The sequence below is a fragment of the Eutrigla gurnardus genome (genome assembly GCF_963514095.1).
Source record: "Eutrigla gurnardus genome assembly, chromosome: 17".
Classification (NCBI taxonomy): Eukaryota; Metazoa; Chordata; class Actinopteri; order Perciformes; family Triglidae; genus Eutrigla; species Eutrigla gurnardus.
Genome location: NC_139928.1, coordinates 3033642 through 3050613, shown reverse-complemented (window position 1 = coordinate 3050613; position 16972 = coordinate 3033642). Strand labels below are relative to the sequence as shown.

General features: G+C 41.5%; 1 protein-coding gene across 1 annotated transcript; it reads left to right on the top strand.

Annotated features, from left to right (window-relative positions):
* The first annotated feature begins 646 nt into the window (after nucleotides 1-646).
* On the top strand, nucleotides 647-16519 carry kpna6 (karyopherin alpha 6 (importin alpha 7)). The gene is made up of 14 exons (XM_084031704.1): nucleotides 647-767; nucleotides 3144-3277; nucleotides 3606-3698; nucleotides 3852-3951; nucleotides 4061-4155; nucleotides 4504-4635; nucleotides 4751-4839; nucleotides 4964-5063; nucleotides 8315-8478; nucleotides 8561-8639; nucleotides 9220-9345; nucleotides 10345-10472; nucleotides 11152-11336; nucleotides 11703-16519. The coding sequence occupies exons 1-14, from the start codon at nucleotides 764-766 to the stop codon at nucleotides 11888-11890; spliced, it is 1617 nt and encodes a 538-aa protein (XP_083887830.1). The 5' UTR covers nucleotides 647-763; the 3' UTR covers nucleotides 11891-16519.
* The last annotated feature ends 453 nt before the right edge of the window (nucleotides 16520-16972 follow it).

Below are 16972 nucleotides of genomic sequence, written 5' to 3'. Positions count from 1 at the left end.
CACCCTTTCTAAACGGGAAAGAGCCAGCCTGACAGCAGTGAATGCCCCATTACTTCCATTTTATTTGTGCAACATTGCCCCCTAAAGTTCTTTCTGGTGTATCTCCCCCAGGCCCCCTCGAGGGCCCATGTCAGAGGACGGTGCTCTATCACAATATAGTGCCAGAATTTACCACTACCTGCTCCCAGCAAATTGACCAGGAATGCAGCTCACCTGTATTACTCTGTCACTTTCACTTTGAGAAAAACACTGGGGCCCCCACCCAGTGTTCACACGCACAGACACACACAGCATTTCAAAACCAGAGGGAGATGAGCAGATCCAACATATCCTGAACCATGTCAGAAGGTTGGCCAAATGGAGTGATGAGTGACAAACAATGACTTTGATAGAAGACTGCAATGTAAAGTCATGTGTCCCCCTGCCCTCCCCAAATAACTGGTATGGTGCTTTAATTATATATCCAAGAGTGAACTGTTCAATTTAGGTGGAATTAAAATAAAATGAATCCATGAGTTTGAATACATTTGTGTGGTATGAGGGATATTCAATCCTTCACTTGGGTTAAATGTGAGGAGTGTGTTTTGTGAGGTCGGTGCGCCCTCTGGCGGCAGGAAGTCGGCGGTATATTTTTTGTAACGTTTCCGTCTCCGGCAGACATATTGCTTACAGGAGCAAATTCTGGAAAGCTAGAAGAGAGAGAAAGGATTTATATTTGATTTATACCTTCACGGTTTGATAAACCCAAGCGACATAGGACATTATGGGTAAGATGTGCGGTCAATCGAGAGTACAAGATATATATTTAAGTGGTAAAAGATGTGGGCTGTGTCATTGGGATTACTGATTATAATCCTGTAACTGTTGTTTAGCTAATAGTTAGCTAACTAATTAGCTAGGTAGCTAACTTCAGTTAACGATGCTAAGTTACGTTGTAGCGCAAGACGGTTGTTATTTTACGCAAGTTGATTTGGAGTGTATTAACCTGACACCACAAAGTATAGTCTAAGGACAGCGTTTCGTCTTATAAAATGTGGCTGTTTTCACCAACGCAATTCCAACCCGGGAAAACGACCAGTGAAATGTCTTAGCCACTTTAAGGAAACTTGGCTAACGGCTAACTACGTTTCCACCGCGCTGTACCGTCTTTTCTTAGGACACACACACACGAGTATAGCTTAACGTAGGTCCAATGTTATGATCAATTATGTCCAAGTATCGGCTTGCCTATCGCCAATCTCAAAGTGATATAGCCAGTCTCTCCGATGCCCGTGTTGCTTTACCTTACAAGTGTAGCTCATGGTTACCAAGCTAGTCGTTCAAATGCTACGCTAGGAGTGAAGTTATTTAGCATTTGCTGCGTGCTCTGTGTCATTTTGTGGCTTGGTCGATTTTAACTTGACAATTGCGCCCCCCAAGACCGAGATAATGACATAAGTAATCGCCCGTAAGATGACGCGTTGTAATAGTCATCTTAATTAGGCCCAGATCTGTGTGCGTAGCGGCTAGCGCTAATGTTAGCGTAGCTATGTTAACTGTCATCAAGCCTTGTTCGTAACTCTGACGCTGCGCTCTTGCGTTCATGGAGCCGTGTTAAATTCGTCGTTGTTCTTGTAGTGAAGAGTAAAACGATAAAGCTGGAACCCCGCGAGCTAGTAGGAAAAGCGTTGAAGGAAATCATGAAACATTTTGTTGACAGCTTGCTAATTGTGAGCTATTAGCCGAGTGTGACGTATAGCGCACCGCACGGTGGCGTGTAACGTTACATGTGGACCCTCATTTTTTCCAGACTATTCCCGCACAGTATTATGGTTGGGTTTTTTCTAGGGGGGAGGATTTCTCCCTCTATAAATACAAGTCATAGAGAGGCAGCGAGAGTCATAATAATAATAAGTCATAATACAAAATGTCCAGAACTGCCTGTTTCATTATACATGTCAAATGAAAAATAATTCTCAAGCTGTCCTTTCCAGAATCACACTTAGTGCTTCATTTTGTCAGTAAAGCAAGCTGTTGTGCCTCACTTAGTTTGACAAAAGTCAAGGCTCCAAAAGCACACATACACAAGAAATGATGCCATTATAGCCGTACAGACAGATAGTTTGAGATTTTGATACATCTGCTGTTGAGATTCCTGCCACCACTCTACAAAAAAGAGGGTTTCCATTCCACTGTTGTTGTTATGAGGTACTGACAGGAATCTCAGTAGCAGTAGTAGATACTTTGGCCTAAACGCCTTCACCATCTGGCTTTATATTTTCTAGACTCCCCTTGCTGCAGATGGGGTCTCCTCTGAAATGCCAATGCAGACAAGTCCTCTGCAGGGCTATTTCTGTGCCGTCCAGCATGAAACAGTCAGTGCAGTTCGTGTACGGCAGCCAATCTAACTGAAACGATACAGAAATCGGAGCATCCAGCCGCAACCTGTGCTCGTGTGCCATCCACTCCTGTGGCTTTACCATCTGGACACATTACACACATGCATAAGCCTTTTAGGAGGCTAATGCCCTCGGACCACAACATGAGCTCAATTTGTGCTACTTGTTCAATATTTAACCTTTGGAAACTCCAGCTGTTACAATGGAGGGCTTTTGCTACAGGACGTTAGCACCATCTTGTGTTGGTGGCAGGTATCAATGTTGTCCCGACCTACCCCCCCCCCCCCCCCCCCCCCCCCCCCCCCGTTGCCCCGGGTGACTCAGGGATCTGCCCAGATCCCTGTTCTAGTGGCATGACTGCACAAATGCTGAGACTGGGCAGTTTGTCCTGTGTGGGCACCGATTTTTGCAAACTCTGCGAATTAACGCTGAATAAATACGTTTGTTCTGCCTCCCAGCTGACGGGTTGATGTGTGTGTGTGCGTGCGTGTTTGTGTGTGTGTATTTTTAGGCTATGTTGCTCAGTTTCTTTGAGCTTGTTTATGGCCTTTTTATATATAGACCCGTGTACGTGCTGTGTCATCATCATGACCTATAATTAGACATGTCATGGGGAAACAAACGCAAGCTGTCAGATGTGCACTTACTCTTTCCTTCACATGGTGAACTCGTCGAGTTCAACTTGGGAGAAGCAAATGTTGCTTTGTTTGCTTCTCATTTTGTTTGTGTCTTAATTGTGACGTCTACCTACCTGTGTTCCGTCAGAGCCGTCAGCCAGTCCGGCCAAAGATAACTACAGGATGAACCGCTACAAGAACAAAGCACTGAACCCAGAGGAGATGAGGCGCAGGAGAGAGGAGGAGGGCATCCAACTCAGGAAACAGAAACGAGAACAACAGGTACTATAACACACCTGTCATTGCCACTCATCAGATCCTTTATCTCTCTGTTTGGGATTATGTCGGTATGTATCATGTCTGTGAAGATTCTCAGTCATCCAGGTCATGGAGGTCTTTTTAAAGACTTCTCAATGGCACTGGACTTGCTTTAGGTTTTTGAAGATGTTTCATCTCTCATCCAAGAGGCAGAACATCTTCAAAAACCTCAAGAAAGTTATGCCGCCTATGATAAATCTTTCAAACAATGCCTGTATGTAATTTATGCATATTCAATATAGTCTGGCTTGACTGTGTGTATTTGGGCTCTGACCGTTTTTTTTAATCGCAGCTTTTCAAGAGGAGGAACGTGGATGTTCTCAATGAAGAGGAAGCCATGTTTGAGAGTCCACTGGTGGACTCCTACCTCACCTCTCCAGTAACAGTGAGTGTCTATTTTCTTAACACCACTCAGACAAAATAGACAAAAAGAGGCTCTCATCGGACCATTGTTATTATTGTTGTCTAGCCTCTTTCCCAGCCTTCAGGTTGATAATAGTCAGGCGTGTTGAGAGTGCTTGTGCATGTATGGTTGCAGGAAGGAGTGATTACCAGAGACATGGTCGAGATGCTTTTCTCTGAGGACCCAGAGCTTCAGCTCGCCACAACACAAAAGTTCAGAAAACTACTTTCCAAAGGTAATTTTCGTGTACATGCAGTGACTCCACACAGCTGTGGTACCAGTCAGGAGGTCACCGTAGACCAAACAAAAGTACTTGCATCCAGTTTTGCCTCTGTTCATTTCAGAGCCCAACCCCCCAATTGATGAAGTTATAAACACGCCTGGAGTAGTTGAGAGGTTTGTGGAGTTCTTGAAGAAGAGTGTCAACTGCACACTACAGGTTTGTATATACACTCACTCACACAGTTAATTTCATGCATACTCTCCTTGCATGGAAAGTCCACATACCATGTAAATTTAATATCTGCAAATACAATTAATACAGACAATAGTTGTGCATTAGTACATAAGTTTCAACATGTTACAGCTCCATGGTCAAAGACATACGAAGGTCACAATGTGTGTGTGTGTGTGTGTGTGTGTGTGTGTGTGTGTGTGTGTGTGTGTGTGTGTGTGTGTGTGTGTGTGTGTGTGTGTGTGTGTGTGTGTGTGTGTGTGTGTGTGTGTGTGTGTGTGTGTGTGTGTGTGTGTGTGTGTGTGTGTGTGTGTGTGTATATTCCTCGAACAGTTTGAAGCGGCGTGGGCACTGACCAACATAGCATCAGGCACATCCATGCAGACGAAGACGGTAATTGTGGCTGGAGCGGTGCCAATCTTCATTGAATTACTTAACTCCGACTTTGAGGACGTCCAAGAACAGGTAACACATCTGTTTGATTGGTGTGACATACTGTGTGTGTGTGTCTGTGTGTCTGTGTCTGTGTCTTGCCTTGTTTCATACTCTTGTACCCAATGTTCATTGGTTTTGTCTGCAGGCTGTGTGGGCCTTGGGTAATATTGCAGGGGATAGTGCGGTGTGCAGGGACTATGTGCTGAACTGCGACATCCTTCCGCCATTATTAATGTAAGCCCATCCTCTTGGCTTCTGTAGAGGGAATAATTATTCAGGCATTTATCTTTCCTACATATAATATATTTATTATGATCAACTATCATGTAATCAGCTTTGCTTTTCTTTGTCGTTTCAGGCTTCTGACCAAATCCACTCGATTGACCATGACTAGGAATGCAGTGTGGGCTCTGTCTAATCTCTGTAGAGGAAAAAACCCTCCACCTGCTTTTGAAAAGGTACCACTTCATATCATGAGGTTGACACCAAAAACATTGGTATCATTTGAGATCAGGCCTGCTATGATTTAATTTTCAATTAATTTTGCTATGGATGTTTGTGGCTGACACAGAATGCATAATTGTTAATAGGATCAGGTGCAGGATAAAGTCCGAATTCACGAGGAGTCTGCTTGCTGTCATTGCCGTTCATGTAACAAAACCCCTCTGGCTCTACAACTGTAGTTCGATAGTTATCATTGCTGAACATAGAAGATATTTGACAAATATGGTTATCGACTCTCAGCTGAATGGTTGCAATAATATTTACACTGGAGAGGGAATTGCAGTCGCTGTGCAGGAATGGTATCGCAACCTTTTATATAGGATTTCTTTTCTTAACCTGGTCACCTTTTTATGAGAAGGTAATTCAAAACATGCTCTCTGTTAAAATAGTCTCTGAGGTTTAGAAGAACAGGATTTCTGGCCAACAGGGTTTATGAATATATAAATATTGATAAAGTATAAATTAGGGATGTTCCGATCAGCGGGATTCTGGGTCGGGCTTGGGCTTCAGACTTGTGAGCGGGACCGGATTCTGCTACTTTTATAATGAAAATGCCTCTCTCTGCAAAATCTGCTGCCCGCTCGTGGCCACATGCTCGTTCAGCTCGTGTTGACTACAAACATGTGCGCACGCCGGAGCGGAACAAGACGGGAACCGGACCGGTACTTTTATAATAAAAATGCAGCTGTGTCCTTTCACTGCCCGCTCGCTCAGCTCCACTCGGGAGGCTGTAATTAAGCTGACGAACGGTTGACATTCTTCTTGCATATGATGTTGATATTTCACCTGTGCTGCTCCCGAAGTTGCGCAAGTTCTATTTTGGAACAATCGCAGCAGAGTAATCGCTCTGATCCACAGACACGGGACGAGCCGACTGTGCACACGAGGGTGGCTGTGAGTCCATAAAAGCTCACCACATGTCAATAGCGTTGTAAAAGACTGGAACTTTGACAGGCCACCGGCCATAACGGCCATGAAATTCCCACCGTGCGTCAGGCGCAGAAAAACAGTCTTGGGTAAAAAAAAATAAATATATATATATATATATAATATATAAATATGCGATCGGCACTTTGACCGATCACCGATCAACCTGTTTCGGGTCCATATCGGCCGATAACGATTGGCGGCAGATCGATAGTATAAATACATTCTAAAACAGTAGTAGGGCTGCAGCTATCGATTCTTTTTGTAATCAATTAATTTAGCACTTTATCGATCGATTAATCGAGGAATCGGATAAAAAAATTTGCGTTTTTAAACAACCAAAACAAATAATGCATAATGAAAATGATGTGGCTGTAAAATGATCAAGCATTTCTAAAAAAAATAAACAGAGGTATTCATTCCAACTCCAAAATGTGGCTCCAAAACTAAGCCCATTTATTAAGTGCCAGTGAGAATTTAACAACAATACAGTTAAATCAACTTGGATAAAACATGGATAACATTTAATTTACGTTTTGTTTTGCCAGCAATGGCCCTTTCCTCTCCCTGCCCTAAATATGTGTGTATATAGTGTACTTCTTCTGTGCCATTTATGTATTTAGCTTTCTCTATCACTACAGTAACTGTTTGACCGTTCTTTTCTCTGCTTTGAACTCCTCCGTCCGTTTGGGCAAACACAACAACTCACAGCCAAGCGTAAATCAGGCTTTCCGATTGGCTGTAAAAGCTGCTACGGGAGCCAATACGAGCGTCCGATGCATAAACGTAACTCTATACGTCACTCGCAAGATGGCGAATGAGAAGTGATCGATATACATAAACAAAACGGAGAAATGCGCCACGGAGACGAGGAGACATCTAGTCACACATTTTCCAACTTTACGCATTCGTTTTGTTGTCAGAAATAAATCGCTCACATGGGCAAGCAGGATACCGTTGTTTAGCCCCGATACTCTCTGTCGTTTACGGACATTCTGAGGCTGATTTTCCGCCATCGCGCCAACTAAATTCAGAATGAATGACCGTGTATGGCGCGCTGGTGTGCTTCCTGAACAACGGTCCGTGTGGAACAATCGGATCCCTGCACATAGGCGCGTCATAGGAATTTAACGAGGCTTCAGGCAGATGTTTTGCCTCGAGGAATTTTCATAATCGAGTTAATCGAGTAACTCGATGAATCGTTGCAGCCCTAAACAGTAGTAACCATCATATTCTGTTGCTATTTATTAGAACCTGTGTTAAATATTTTTTTATCAAAGCCATTCAGTGTTAGTTGTATGTGAAATCGTGGTCAGGTCAATGTTGCAGTATATGAAGGATTTTTTGAAAACTAACTATAAAAGTCACAATTACATCCTACTATACAAATAACTACAGATGGCTAGCACTGCGAAATTCCTAAACAGTGTTTATTTATTGACATTTGGTTATTCATTTTGCTATCAGTTTTCAGTGAACAGAAGTACTTAAAATGTGTTTTTCAGCTGGCGTAATGATTATTAATGGTGTGACAAGACTAGGGATGTCACTGTACCAGAAGTCGATACAAATATCGGTGAAATTCCATAATTGTCGATGCTCAACTTGAGACCACAGTAAAAACCAGTCAATCAATCCCACGTACTTCAGCATACAATCATTTATTAATGTTTGTATACTAATTTTGGGGAATTTATTATCAATCCCTGATGGTCTGCCTGAAGTTTCTCGTCAAAAATGAACACATTTTGCAAGATTACACATTATACACATCATGATAATGTTGTAATTTACCTTCGTCCGATACAATTTTTTACTAAAAAGAGCTTGAACGCATCATAATGTAACTATGCAACCTCTGTTAGCTCTATCATTTAGCCAAGCAGGACTGTGCTTCTCCCCGGCTGCTAACGGCTAACGTTAGTAGCTCTCCTCCTGATGATTTGAACATGTATTTGATCTTCACAATGTAGCGTTATCGGAGAAACTTTCTGTCAGTGACGGGATGCTGTTGGTCTCAAGCTCATATTCCCCGTACCTGCATTACTGTAGAGGGAGGAAAAAAAGTCAAGTTTTCAGATGTTTGTTGTTGACTTGTTACCCAAGTATTGGTTCTTGTGACCTCCCTAGACATGGCTGAAATGATGATCTTCTGAAGGGTACTTGCTGAAAATGTGCTGAAAAGGTTCACTTGATGGTTTGGGTGTGGTTCATGGGCGTTGTTGGATTCATGTTGTCGAGCATAAAGCATAAATCTGAATCTGTCTGTGCTGTCTAGGTGTCACCCTGTCTGCCAGTGCTGTCCCGGCTTTTATTTAGCAGTGACCCAGACCTGCTGGCAGACGCCTGCTGGGCCCTGTCCTACCTCTCAGACGGCCCCAATGACAAGATCCAGGCAGTGATCGACTCTGGCGTCTGCAGGCGCCTTGTAGAGCTACTTATGTAAGTCCAGCCAAGCTTTTGGTTGTCTTCAATATGTTGAAAATACGTAGAATTTCTCTCTATTAAACCTTGTGTTTTGCAGGCACACAGACTATAAGGTGGCCTCCCCGGCCTTGAGAGCTGTAGGAAACATAGTCACTGGAGATGACATCCAAACACAGGTGAGATTTGTCGAGACAAAAACACATAAAGGGCCACACAATTGCATCAAATGGGATACAATCAGATGTCTGTGTATTAAGTAGCCAAAAGTTACGCAGTTTTAATATAATCGCGTAACATTTTTACAATCCCATATGATGTTTAATTTCTGTTGAAACCGTGATGTGAGAGGGGTTGATTCAACATAACATCCTTATTTATTATTTAGAAGGTTGTAGTGTGTAGTGCTGTTGGATTGGGCTGCAGAAATGAGAAAATATTTGACCTACGAAGGTCACAATGTTGTATATTTCAATATCCCAGACTAATTTAGTCGTTGACATCTGTTCAATTAATAGTTGGAGCTCAACAGTTGGATCGTGTTTGTTATACTGACAGGTGTTTCTATTATTTTGTCCACCCTGTTTACAATGAGGTTAGGCTAAATCACAGAAACGCCTCTCCTTATAAGGCAGTGCAGTAGCAGCATCACAAACCTCATCCTCCACATTCATTGAGAGGTTTCATTTTCTACTTAATCGGGAACCTTTTTCTTTTTTTTAAGTAACGACTACATCCCCGCTCTGTTGCTGCATTTAGGTTGTGCTGAACTGCTCAGCCCTGCCCTGTCTGCTTCACCTTCTCAGCAGTGCTAAAGAGTCCATTCGCAAAGAGGCCTGCTGGACCATCTCTAACATCACAGCAGGAAACCGAGCACAGATTCAGGTGATGCATCCAACGAAACCTTTTCTATCTGACATTTCCGCCGTTGCAGGAGAAATCTTTACCCCACTGTTTTATTGTCTTGTATTGACATAAATGTCAAAATGAAGCCTGTCGTAATAATTTGCTCTTTTGAGAAGAACGCAAATATTAGTAACTGTGTTTATTAAACAAGATTTGTTTAAATGTCAGCGCTATACATTATTTCTAACCTTATTTAATCACAGCTAGTAAAGCTGACTTTTATCTTCTAACTGTATTGTATTGTATGTATTTTGTGGCCTTTTCCACAGAAACCCAAGTGTTCTTGTGAAATAGCCGTTTCATATTATGTTGACAGACCTTTTGAATGCAAGCCCTAGCACTAACGACAGCTATATTTTTAAGTTAGAATGTTTTTCAATGAGAAATGTTTGGAATTACTATTTCTATCAATACTAAACTATATTTTGGTACACTGGCTGCCTGTGCTGTCTAGGATCCTTTTTTAATTATTCGTTTTAAGGTCTGAATGGCATTGGCCATTATTATAATATATATTACTATATCGTCCCTAATCCCATATGAATCTGACACCCTCTGGTTTTTGGAGGAGACTGGCCCTTTGCTGTCGGGCCCCGTCACTCTGGAATGAGGAATTCAGGCAATCCACATCTATGACCTCTTTTTAACTCTAAACATACCTTCATTAATATTATGCGTTTACTTAATGAATTCCTTGCTGTGTATATATCTAATGCAATGATTTTTATTTTAATGTAATTGATATGATTCTGTTTTTGATTGCTGTCGTGAAGCACTTTTTAATTATGTTTTGAAGGGTGCCATAGATGCATTGTTATTCATCAGTTACAGATCAGATACAGTAGCTGAGTTGAGATAGGTTTACTTGTCTTCTACTACATCCCCGATCACCCGCTTTAGGTTGGTGGAATAATTATGTTGTAATGATTTTTGTCGACCTGCCCCTGATTTTTCTTTTGATTTTATTCTGCCCAACAGACGGTAATTGATGCCAACATCTTCCCAGTTCTGATCGACATTCTCCAGAAAGCAGAGTTCAGGACCAGGAAAGAGGCGGCCTGGGCCATCACCAACGCCACCTCTGGAGGAACACCAGAACAGATCAGGTTAGATGAGAGTACATACTGTAGACCAGGTCCACCACAGCATCCCCTCAGTAACCATAACATCAGCTGTTATGTCTGTACCAGATCAGTCTGGAACTACATACTCATACTACATACTCTCGGTGTGCGCAGCCCCCAAAGGTAGCTTCTTCCTCACCTCAGATCTCGGTGCCCAGCCATGTCTCCTCAGCAACAGCTAGTGTATGTGTGTGGGTGTGTGTATGTTTGTGTGCATGAGTGTGTATGTCTATGTGTATCTCTGTGTGTATATTTGTGGGGGTGGGAGGCTTGGGTTTCATGGTGTTCTTTGTTGTTCATATCTTGTTTCGTTTTTGTTTTGTTTGCTTTTATTTTCTGTGAGGCACTTTGTGCTACTGTATGAAAAGTGCCATATAAATAAAGTTTGATTTGATTTGATACATAGACTTGTTGGTTGAAAGTGATTATGGTGATGACTGTGGAGCATGAATGACATGGAAGATTTTGTAGTTGGTCTTGAGCCTATTTTGTCATAAATGTAGTTGTAATGTAGTGTAGGATCTACAGGCGCTGCTGATGCCATGGCAAATTAATTAAAATACATAATGGATTGGATAGATTTAACCCATATCATAAACTAAAAAAAATCTGGAGTTATAAGGAGCGCCTTTTCTCTAAGCTCATTAATGTTTGCGTGCAGATATCTGGTGAACCTGGGCTGCATTAAGCCCCTGTGTGATCTGCTGACGGTGATGGACTCCAAGATCGTTCAGGTGGCTCTCAACGGGCTGGAGAACATCCTGCGGCTGGGCGAGCAGGAGGCCAAGCAGGAGAACAGCGGCACTGGAGTCAATCCCTACTGCAGCCTCATTGAAGAAGCCTATGGTGCTGCACATGACCTACACATAGCACATTACAAACATGTGGTGTTTTTGTTTAACACATTGCGTTATATTGGACACAGCGTAGACACCAGTAGGGCTGGGTTTGATTTGAAAATGTTATTTTATATCAGAGTTTTACCAAAACACTACTTTTTTCATACCTACGTGCATTTAGATGAGTAAATGCCTGATCAAACAATACTCTCTCTTGACACTTTGCATTTTTAAACACTGTGGACACGTAGTTTTGAGGTTTGATGCTCAGCCCTAGACACACTAATTATGTTCTTTTGACTAAAAGTTTATATTTCTGTCTGATGATTTAGCACAAACAAATACAGTGTTGTAACATTGCTTGTGTTTCCAGGTCTTGACAAGATAGAGTTCCTTCAGAGCCACGACAACCAGGAGATCTACCAGAAGGCCTTTGATCTAATTGAGCATTACTTTGGGGTGGAGGACGAGGACAACAGTCTAGCCCCTCAGGTGGACCAGGCCAACCAGCAGTTCCTTTTCCCCCAGCAGGAGGCCCCCATGGAGGGCTTCCAGCTTTAAGGCTGTACCCCTCTCCTCTAAAAATACACCGTTTACCCCCTCCGTACCTCCTCGTCTCCCGGAGGAGCCCTAGATGCCGACGTGAAACCTCCACGCCCACTCCCCTGATCTGCCACTCCCCTCCCCCCTCACCTCCAGCATCGCCACCATCACACACAGACACACCAACCCTTTGGAGGAAAGCTAAAACTGTCCCGCTCTCCAGCCTGAGAAAAAAGGCCCTCCTTTTTTTCCCCTTCTCCCAAAACCAGTGGACTGACGTCTTGAAGCGCAGACCCACATGATCCATGGCCATGGGGAGAGCACCACACAAACTCCATTACACTTGCTTTGAAGAGGAAGTGATCACCTCAGAGCCCAAAGTGTGCATCTGCCCTGGCTTCAAACGCACACACAGACGTCGTCCTGCCATTTGATCGCTCTCATTGGCAGTGACGATCTGTTGTGTTTATAAACACTTTAATTTCTTTTCCAATGGGATAATACCTCTTTTCAGGATTACCCATGCATCCCAATGCAAAAAGTCTGCAGACTGGGGTGCATGAGGTGAAATATGCCTCACTCTTGATGTCAGTCTGATTGACAGTGCAATTCAAAGTACAAGAAAATCCCTAGAAACATGATCCCTCTTTGTTGTTGTTTTATAATTAGTTAGTTATCCCCCAACACTTACATATATGCACCTTTTCATAGTGCTGTGAATTAATTTTTTTCTTTGGTTTTGCTACAAAGAGTCTCCCTGTTCCTAAGGCTTAATGCTCAGCTAATCTGATGCCTAAGCTTAAAAAAGTGTTTTTTTTTCTCCCCCTTCTATTGACTTCCAAATATGAAACATTCGTGGGGAGGGTTGAGTTGGGGAAAAAATGTAAAAACAACCATGTGAACTTAGGAAGGGCTCTGTAGGGGATACTGGAAAAGGGGCCGGGTTTTTTTTTTTTTTTTATAAGAGGAGATGTTTCTAGATCTAGAAGAAGAAAAAAAAGTGTTCAAGGGTGGTATAGTTAGAGATCCGATGTTCGTCGTGTGCTGTGTTATTAATAACAATACATTTAAATGATGAAGTGATCTAACTATTAAACAAGGCATAGCTGGGGATTAAGGTAGGGGGTGCCAGCAGCAGACAAAACTTATTTTTATATTTAAATGAATTCAAGAGATTTGCAAGTAGGGTGAAATACCAGACACAACATTTATAGTTTTGATTGTCTGATTTCTTTGAAGCCCAGTGTAAACAGGTTGCTGCTGGTTCGCAAACCCCCCCATTCCCAGCTCTTACGTGGTAGGGTTTTTGCATGGCGTTATATTACCCAGCGTACAGTCACTGAGTATCCCTGGCCAAACACAGACAGCTGGCACTAAGAGACGGAAAACGGTGTGAAGAAATGCGTGAAGAGACTTTGCTGCACTTCACTGCTCGGCCTTCCTTACTGCAGCGTTTGGAGTAAAGAAAGCAGGAGAATGGGCCTGTTGGTTTGGCGGTCACAGTGATGGTGTAGTGACAGTGGTGGTGTTTTGTGTAGTGGTAGAGTTGATATATAACCTATGGTATTCTATATCACTATATCTTTGAAGACTGGGGATGACATCTGTTCATGATTTTTGCATGGGTCTGTTGTGATATTGATGTAAATAGCTTATCCGCTGCCCACCCGCGGGTCTGATAACAACAGGAGTTTGGCTAGGGATACATCTCAGAAGTGACGAGCCTAACCGCAACCAGAATATCAAGTATGAACACATATTTGAATTTTGATGTAATTGCATTATATATATAAATGTGTATTTGCGCACACTTCATGCACACTTGCATACAACACCAGCAGACACTGTACACACACCTCACACAGATGAGTGGCTAGTAGCAATTAAAATGGTTTCCATAGTGGAAGAAGTAGTTCATTCTTTCACCCTTTTTTTTTTGGTTTTGTTTTTTTGCTTTTGTTTTGGTGCACTTAGTATATTCTCTTAGTATATTTTTCTTTTAAAAAAACAACTTTGCCCTTGGTTTGATATTTTTAATTGAACTTGAGTTCCTTTTCTTTTTTGTTGTTGTTTTAATTGAGACAATAAAAAAATATTTTTTTCCCAAATGTCATTCGGCACAAACATTAGTTGTCATGGAAACTTTTTTCGTTGTTTCTAGCCACATGACTTATGATGGTTTAAATTTGCCCTGTAAACCTTGACCTCAGGTCAGCTCTGCCCACGACGGGAGCTGCTCTGGGATCACGGTGGAGGCTTTGTGGATGGAGCAGAACTGTGGTCGTGTGATGTTTGACTGACGGGCACTGTGTGAGGAAGAGGTCGATTGACTCTATGACTACCTATGTCCCTATCAGAGCCGGGGAGCCCCGTTGTGTGGATTACTGAACCAGCCGAACATCAAATCACGGAACCGAACGGAATTATGTTTCTCCCTAAAAAAAACATGATGGATTAGTCTATTGAATATTGTGTATACTTGAGAATCAATTCCTTCCATCTTTTTGGATAGACATAGATTTTTCCACTCGGTTTGTTTCAGTATTACATGCTTACGTTTGCCTTTAACTTCCATTGGCAGTGCTGCCGTTTCATGCCAGAGTTCAAGCGTGAATTTAATGTGTTAGTGAGGCTCTCGTGAGTTTGAGATGTTATCCACAGAACGTGTGCTCCCAGCAGACATAAGAGTTCAAATCATGAATAAATTGAGCAACAAGAACTTGCTTCTACATGACGTATGTGTAGAGAAGCATTTATAACTGAAGTCTTCGATTTCATGGCCAATTCTGTGCTTGGCCTACAAATAATGCCAGAATTGCAATGTTAAAAAAAACAACAACAAAAAAACAGTGCATCAACCAGGAAAAATATTTATATTTCTGAAAAATGAAAATGCACTCCTATTCACAAAAGTGCCAATCCGACCAACAAAGACTGGAGTTTCTTATGTATTTGTCTTTGACTTCAATTTTTTTTCTTTATATCTTTTATTTACTTGAATGTGCACACATTTTGTGCAGAACATTGCTGCTCTATTTTCCTTATCTTTAAAGTTGCGTTATTTGCCATTGGTTCTTTAGAAAAATGGCATGCATTACTGTGGGCGCCTGAATATGGAATTGAATTTAAGGCAGTGTAATTGTCTGGGGGAGAGAAATTACTTGAGTAATTGCATAAAACTGGTCTTTTCCAGCTTCCCATGTTGTCCATTGGTGTGATGATCCCCCACTATTATAGTCTTCTAATGGTTTTCACTGTGCATAGCTAAGCTGCAGATATTTTGGTTGAGTACATTTTGCTCTTTTTTGATTTTTAGGTCACGGCCTGCAGCCGGCCGCTCTTTGTGCAAAAAGAAACTCTGCGCTGATAGAAATATTGTAGTTACTTAGATATGGCACATGATGCAGGTTGTGGACTATCATAGCTGGCAATTGCAGGTACTAACCGTGTTGTCATAGTTTACCAAAGTTTTTTTCATCCTGAAGGCTGGTTGAAATAATATACTAGATGTCTTGTTTTCAATATTTAGTTGACATAATTGGCTTGCGTTGACCCAGTCAGTATGACTGAGAGAACAGCTACAGGCCATTTAAAACGTGCTTCTTTCCATTAGAAGCTGCAATAGTTCAGTCCCTCTTTCAGTTTTTTTTCTCAAGTTCAAGTACTGGTTAAGGAGTTAGAAAATCTGCAAAATAATCCTGAATGCAATAAATATTGTCCAAAATCAGGCAACCCAGAGGCAAAGATCCACTGACAAACTGCTCTCAGAGGTGACGCTCCTTCTGCCGGGTGAAGCTAACAGAGGCAACTACTTGACATTTAAGATTTAAAATCTGGGATTCAAAAATTGTGCAGTGATTTACATTTTTTATTTAAAGTATTATGAGTTAAACTATATGTATGTTCTGATACATTGACAGGGATTCAGATGCAATTCTAATCACTTCTGAGAAGTGGAGAAAAAGCCTCATTCGAGCATGTCACGTGAAAAGAAAAAGAAAATAAATAGGAGGTGAGGATACAAGCCTTTTCTGCTTTTCTTGGTCTGTTTCCTGATCAGGGTATTCGGGGCTATATTTTTGGATTATTGTGTTTCGCATAAAAGTTTGTCCTAGTCAGGCTGCAGGATCAGGAACCTTGTTATCTATAGGGGAATGAACAGACATCACTAAATATCTCAAATCTGACTTGTCTTCCGTCCTAGAAGCTGTTCATGTCTATATCAGAATCTGAAGCCATCCTCGGCTTGGTCAAGTAATGTCTACGCTACAAATGTTTACAATGCTACGTGTTTGTAAAAAATACTTTTCATATGCCATCACTGACCAGTCTTGATGTTTTTTTCTGATCTGGTCCCTTTTTTTCCCATGTATTTATTTTCTCTGTTCTTGTTCTTGTTTTCCATTTGCTCAAAATTACCCATCTTAAACTGTGACTTTGACTTGACTTTACCGACGGTATGAATGAGTGACTTAGAGAAACTTATACACTTCAACCGAACATGACACACAAACATGAACATGAAAATAAAATAGCAAAAACAATGCATACAGGAACGGCAACATTATTAAAAATGTAAAGGAAAATATATTGAATTTAAAGTTCAGTGGAAATACTGTACAAAACAAATAAAGTTATGTTGCAACCCTTTAATGCAAATGTTTCATCTTTGATCACTGGCATGCAATGTGAAGGAATGTTACTGTGTTGCAATATACAGAATTGGACTGACATACAAATATGTGTCTTTATTTTCAGGTTGAACAATGTTTATGTTCTTGCTGGTATAATTGTGGCTTGGAAAATGAAGTCGCGTGGCCATTGCTAAAAATGTCAGGCTGAATATGAAATGATTTTACCCATATTTCATTAGGTTTTAAGGGATTCATGTCCGGATTTAAAGCTCACATAGCAAAATGCCAAAATACGTATACTTTGTTGATTCAGACCACCAGTATTTTCTTAAATTTTCTTTTCTCTTTTATGTAAAAAACATTCTACATTTCATAGGTTAAACATGTCAAACACTCCTGCCCTCAGTCATGAAATACAGTTGCATACATTCAAAGGAGGAAATTAAAAAAAGGAAATGTCATTCAT